Source organism: Rhipicephalus sanguineus, chromosome 6, assembly GCF_013339695.2.
Source record: "Rhipicephalus sanguineus isolate Rsan-2018 chromosome 6, BIME_Rsan_1.4, whole genome shotgun sequence".
In the NCBI taxonomy this organism is placed as follows: domain Eukaryota; kingdom Metazoa; phylum Arthropoda; class Arachnida; order Ixodida; family Ixodidae; genus Rhipicephalus; species Rhipicephalus sanguineus.
The window spans coordinates 159,145,054-159,151,053 of NC_051181.1; the positions used below are offsets into that span (position 1 = coordinate 159,145,054).

Here is a 6,000-nt window from a genome sequence, read left to right on the forward strand (position 1 = left end):
ACGTTACCGGAAAGTCCCAGCGTGCCTCGCAGGAACGATTTCGCCTTGACCTTGCTAGAACTTGCGTGTGTATACGAAATGCTTCAGGTCATTGTCACTCCGCATTTGTGCGGCTAACAAAAATATGAGCACCTTAAGTCTCCTTATCCTTATCGCGCACTGACTATTACTGAACATGCGGTTATGTATATGAACTGTATAAGCGTCTTGAATTGGGCTGGTTGGTACGTACAGATTTTGATCCTCCTCTCTCTCATATTTCCACTGCCCTTTCTCATTCCCCCAGCGCAGGGTAGCCAACAGGCCACGTGTCTGGTTAATCTCCCTGCCTTCTCTCTTGCTTTCTTCGTTCCTTACATGAACGAAGAACCTTGACCTTCCTTACATGAACCACGAGATTACTCAAATACGGCGCTGACTACAGTCCGCTACTAAATGCGGCTAAACGGCCGACTAAACACGGCGCTGGCTATAGTCAGCGCCGCGTAAGTGTCATCTCGTCTTCTTCTTATTCTAGCGCGGCATGTTTATTCGTTCAAAAACATACATGATATTATGGAATTCCTCATGCGTGGCATGGAGTCGCGAGTTCACTCAAACATGTGCCTTTTGGCTTTCCCAGATGCTTGTGTAAACGTTTGCGGAGTTTTCGCTGTTTGTCTAGCGGCGTCATTGGGTTGTGAAACATTGTACTTGCCACTGATGGCACGTCTAGGACACTGCTATACGTCCCCATGTGTTTCAGGGGATTTATTCAGCTGCCATCGGCGGCTTCAACGGTACGTAAACGCGAGTGACTCGTGTAAGCAAGCATGCCCACGCTCTTGGCGCGTTTTGCACACCACTGACGGTTTCGTGAAGAGTTTCCTTTGTGCAAGCCAACGCGTCGAGACGCTTGGCACGTTTTCATAGCGCTGACGAAGTGTAGTCATGTCGCCGTTCAATCGAATATAGGTGCAGATAAGTACGGTAAGAAACACTTCATCAACGACGAGATTGAAGTATGGTGTGATTTGTACTCATCCGTGTCTAACGCGTGTATCTCTAACGTGCTGAAATGTCATACGCATTGACTGTGACAAAAGAACATCGATAGATGGTTTCTGGTTAAATTCTTCTAGTACGTTCATGCAACCCGTACTCTCGTGCTCGAATTTTTCCAGTGAAGCGAATTATTACCGAAGCATGTCTACATACAGAGCAATTTTAAAAAAATTCTTTCTTACCTTGTTCTGTCCTCGAAAATAAGAAAAGCATTTTTTTTTCATAAAGCCTTCGCTATCGTTCTCAGCTGGTCAATCTCAAACCAAGCCTGGCTGTAATGTAATGATTATATTCCGATTCTATTCACTTTCACTCTTCGTCAGAGGTGCGAGCGCCACTCCGCCCACGTTATCACCGGGATCGGAGAGCGGCGGATAACAAGAAAAGGAATCAAACCGAGCGAAAGGAATCGTTACATTACATCGGCCCGAGACGCGAAAAAGAGTGATCTATCACTGGAGCACATAATCAGCTGCAGGGTCAGCGCATGCGCTTCCCAAATCTCCCAGAATGCGTGTTAGCCGCGGTGTTTACACCAGCGTTTCTCGGGGCGTTGACTCTTGACCTTGAACGCAGCAGCGTCTTGGCTTCGTCGCCCAACGAATGGTCGGCTCAGATGAAGTGGCCACAAACGCGTCCAGCTATGCCCCGGAAATACGGGCGCGCGCGAAAGGAGCTCCCTCTCCTCCTCCTCTCGGGTGCAACTGCAGCGTAAACACGGCCGCCCTGCAGCAGAGCTTACGCAAGCGACCGCTTGGCCGATTAGCAAACGCACCACGGAAAGGACGCCGCAGGAATTGCGCTCTCCCGCAGGGGCGCCAGTGGTCCAGGAAGAAAATTCCTGACACCAACACATCTCCTCGCCCTCTCTTCAGCGACCGAAACGTCGATGGCTACCTTCTAGCGTTCTTGGCACGGTAGCCACCGCCACTTCATTAGAACCGTGCAGCAGGGCGCACAGGGCACGTGGCACCGGCTTACTCGAAGGTCCATCTAGAGCAGTTCACGACTGGCGCTGGAGTGGCTGACATACCGGGAGTCAACGACACGGCCGCGAAGGTGCCGGTTAACCACGTAACCGAACTGCGTGCGCTAACAGCACCGCTAATCCTATCCCGCAGCCGCATATATGGCGAACGCCGACCGCAGGCTGGGCGACGCTGTACGCTATTTGCCATGGCACAGGGAGTGCGCCGCCCTCTCCTTTCATCCTCCGCGGCAAGCTGGAAATGGCTGCAGAACACCCTCGATTAATCGGCGGGCCGCGCGATCGCCGCAGCAGACAGAGCGCCGCCTCTCGTGGCCTCGGGATGGGAGAGGGGGAGAGAGGGAGGGGGCCACTCCGGCATCCGCGTCACGCACCCGGCGACGGAGATATCGCCTCGTGCACCAACACCGAGTTGCATAAACCTCGTTGTAGGCGAGGAAAGAATAAAAAGGTAACATCGAGGATCATTCACATTCTTCAATTTCGCCTTACGGCCGACTTATATAACTTTGCTCTGTTCGTTCACTTGGCCGCGGCGACCGCATTCCGATGAGGGCGCAATAAAAAGAGAACACTTGCATACGACTCAACCAGCGTCGTCTCCACTGAGGCCTCATTCATTGGCCCTGTGTTGCTTTGAAGGGCTAGATTAGGAGGAAATAATTCATTTGTGGTTTACTTAGGGCACGATATAGCGGCGCTAGAGAGAGAGAATGTTTTAATGAAAAGTTGGAGATGTTTGCCTGGCTATTCGCCTGACATGCTACTCCAGGTGCTGGGTGATGATTATGGTATATACACTGATAACCACACACACACACACACACACACACACACACACACACACACACACACACACACACACACACACACACACACACACACACACACACACACACACACACACACACACACACACACACACACACACACACACACACACACACACACACACACACACACACACACACACACTACACTACACACACTACACTGTTTACTATACGCTGGGAGTGATGCGAAAGAGCCATCCGCAGTTTAAAGAGCCTGACCGCAAGTATGGCTTTTTTAGGAGAGGGGAAAGGACTGGATCAGTGCACCTTGTGTGGTGGTGGTTTGCAGCAACAGGCGGGTTTAGCCTGACGATCAAGGCCGCAAATAGCTCAGCCTTAGCATATCCTAAAATTTCCCTGCGGTACGTTGTCACATGTGCGTCAGATTAAAATATTATAGGGATGCAAGAACATGACAGGCAACTTCCCTGATCAGTTTCTTTGAGGCATCGAAGGAGATATGCCAGATGTGCATTTGCGGGCTATCACAGACCCTTCTCGAAACAGAAGGTGTCGCATGCGGGAAGTTATTTTTTTCTTATGCTGCTTCTCAATGCAAGCGCACTTTTTATCACGGTATTTTTGGGACGACCACAGAAAGCATTAGACCTCACCTGTCTATTCGGGTGCTGTACAGTTTGGAGAATCAGTACGCCCCATATTACACAAGCAATGTTTGTGCATGAACATACCATGTCTTTTCGATATAGAAGTAATGCACCCTCTCTAAGAAATCGCTTGCGATACTAATGGTGCGTGTAGTGGTACACAAAGCTACAGAAAATGAGTAGCGGACGTGAAACATTGCAATTTGACTACTCTTCGGGGTCTTCACTTTATGAGGATAAACGGTGCTGTGCACGCAAGAACCTCAGATTCCTCATTACTGTTATGTCCTTATGTCCGCATGACTGTTGTGCAAAAAAAGTGTGAAACTTTACACAAGGTGAAGCGTTTCAAAAGAAACAAACAGTTGGAAGTTAGCGCTCTGTCTCCTCTTTTCTGTGCCCTCGTCTCTCTTACGCTGTTAAGAACTCGTAATCGTGTTTTACCGACACACCCAATCCTACAGTTTTCTAAGCAATACAAACAAGGAATGGAATCCACTGAAACTTCACCGTGAAGCCTTTGTTGTTGAGGTACGTGGATGAATACTCAGCGTTAAAGTCGGAAAGAACGCGGTAAAGAAAACGCATTGGGCGGAAACTATAGTAGGTAAGTTGTCAAAATCAAACCATATGTCGACCAGGTGAGAAATGCTTCTGGGGACACTGAGTCGTTAGCGCTATTGGCTTACGCTATGGAGCTTTGTATTTGCTTTAATACTGTTCTGCCTCAAACAGCGGCACGCCAAGTCCATCTTTAATTACGCTGTCACCGGTATCGCCACAGTCTTCTCGGTCAAAAATCCATCCGCGCAAAGGGCAGGCTTTTCGATAAAGGTAGACATTCGATAAGGGCACGTCGCGCGAAAGGCGATTATGTTTATTGCAAATGATAACACGTACTCGCAAAGTGGCCCTGAAAACCCGAGTTTCCCACCCGTATACGCCGCAGGCTGGACATAGACGGAGCGGCTCGGCCCCGTATGCATGCGGCTGTCCCGGACCAGAGAGGATTGCGCAAGCGAGTGCCGATCGCGACGAAGATTCATTCAGGTTGGCGCCCCTCCCTCGATCGGCTGCAGTTCCGCCCCGCGCAGAAAAACCGGTGCCGCCGATGTGTGGAAGAGCGCCGTTTCTCTTCCAGGCCCCGGTGCCCTGTAATGAAGCCGCCGCCGCGCGCATACCGGGGGAAATCCTCCGAGGGGGGGCAGCCCTGTATGGTAATTTAATCACGCAACGTGCGCGGTGCTGCTGTGGGGGCGCACCTTCGGGACCGCGGACCAGGCACGGCACCGCCACAGTGTTGTTGTTGTTGGCCGCGGCCGGCGGAGACTCTGGCGTGCACCGCATTTTGCCGCATCTACTCGCGTATTAGGAGCGGCGCAAATCAGGACTGCTCAGTCCAGAAACTACGCCCGCTGGCTAGAGCCGAATGCTGGTGTTATCACGCGCTCGTTCTCTATGAGCACCAGGCTGACTCTCGATTTTACATTGAATGCAGCGCGTCACGCTTGTCACGCTGAAGTTAAGCCATGAATTTTAGAGTTGCGCGGGCGACATCGGGGCCCGCATTAACAAAAAAAGCTCTCACGCTGCAATTGTTTGGCGTTCAATCCCGAAGCTGACATTGTATGAGCGAAGACGGCCAAAACACACACGCGCGCACACACACGCGCGCACACACACACACGCGCGCACACACACGCACGCACGCATGTACAAAACACGCACACACACACACACACACGCACACACACACACACACACAAACACACACACACACACACACTCAAACACGAATGTTTGTGAATTCTGCCCCACATGCAAATGATGTCATAGACCATATCATATCATAATCGTCTGTACAAAATACAGCAACTTTCACCCAATGTAAAGAAAGAAAGAAACAGAGGCACCTATACCCTAAAATTGTTCGGTCCTTTGCAACTGTCTTCGAACAACGTTAGCCATCTACCTTGGTCGTCACAAATCGACATGCGCACATCAAGGTAATATAGCATTCATGACAATAAAGTAGCAAGCGCAAAGTGTGTAAAAGAAGAAGAGAGAAGAAAAATGCACGCAAGAAGGCAAATGACGACTATTGTTTGAGGGCAAGACAATTTCCAAACAGTGCAAGAATGTAACTTGTAGGGTAAGTACTACAATCCCGAGCAAAGGCATATATACTATTCAAAATATTCTCCTAAAAGTATGACAGAAAGCAAAAGTAGAAGAACAGCAAGTTTAAAAGAACGAAGTGAAAATGGCACCGGTGAATCGGAGCGGCGTGATGGCGGGCACATGACATCAAGAATGGTTATTAACGATAAAACACGGTATCAGGGAGCCTCGTCGACGAGTTCGTGCTAGCAGCAGTGGTAGAGGTACGGGTGAATGGCTGCGTCTCCTCTCCCTGCCTCCATCTTCACAGCGCGGTTAATCCTCGCCCCAACCCCGTTGTGAATGCAGCGACGACGCGCGGTTGCCCTTTAAATCCTGGCAAGGAAGGCGCTTTCTCTCGCTGTGC

At 50.2% G+C, this 6,000-nt stretch overlaps 1 protein-coding gene across 1 annotated transcript in view; it reads right to left on the minus strand.

Moving 5' to 3' along the window:
- LOC119397670 (tetraspanin-33) overlaps positions 1–4,820 on the minus strand; it is a 39,473-nt gene extending 34,653 nt beyond the window's left edge. Inside the window, exon 1 of the mRNA XM_037665092.1 lies at positions 4,736–4,820. Coding sequence (XP_037521020.1) covers positions 4,736–4,820 — 85 coding nt within the window. The remainder of the gene's footprint in view (positions 1–4,735) is intronic.
- Between the last annotated feature and the right edge of the window lie 1,180 nt (positions 4,821–6,000).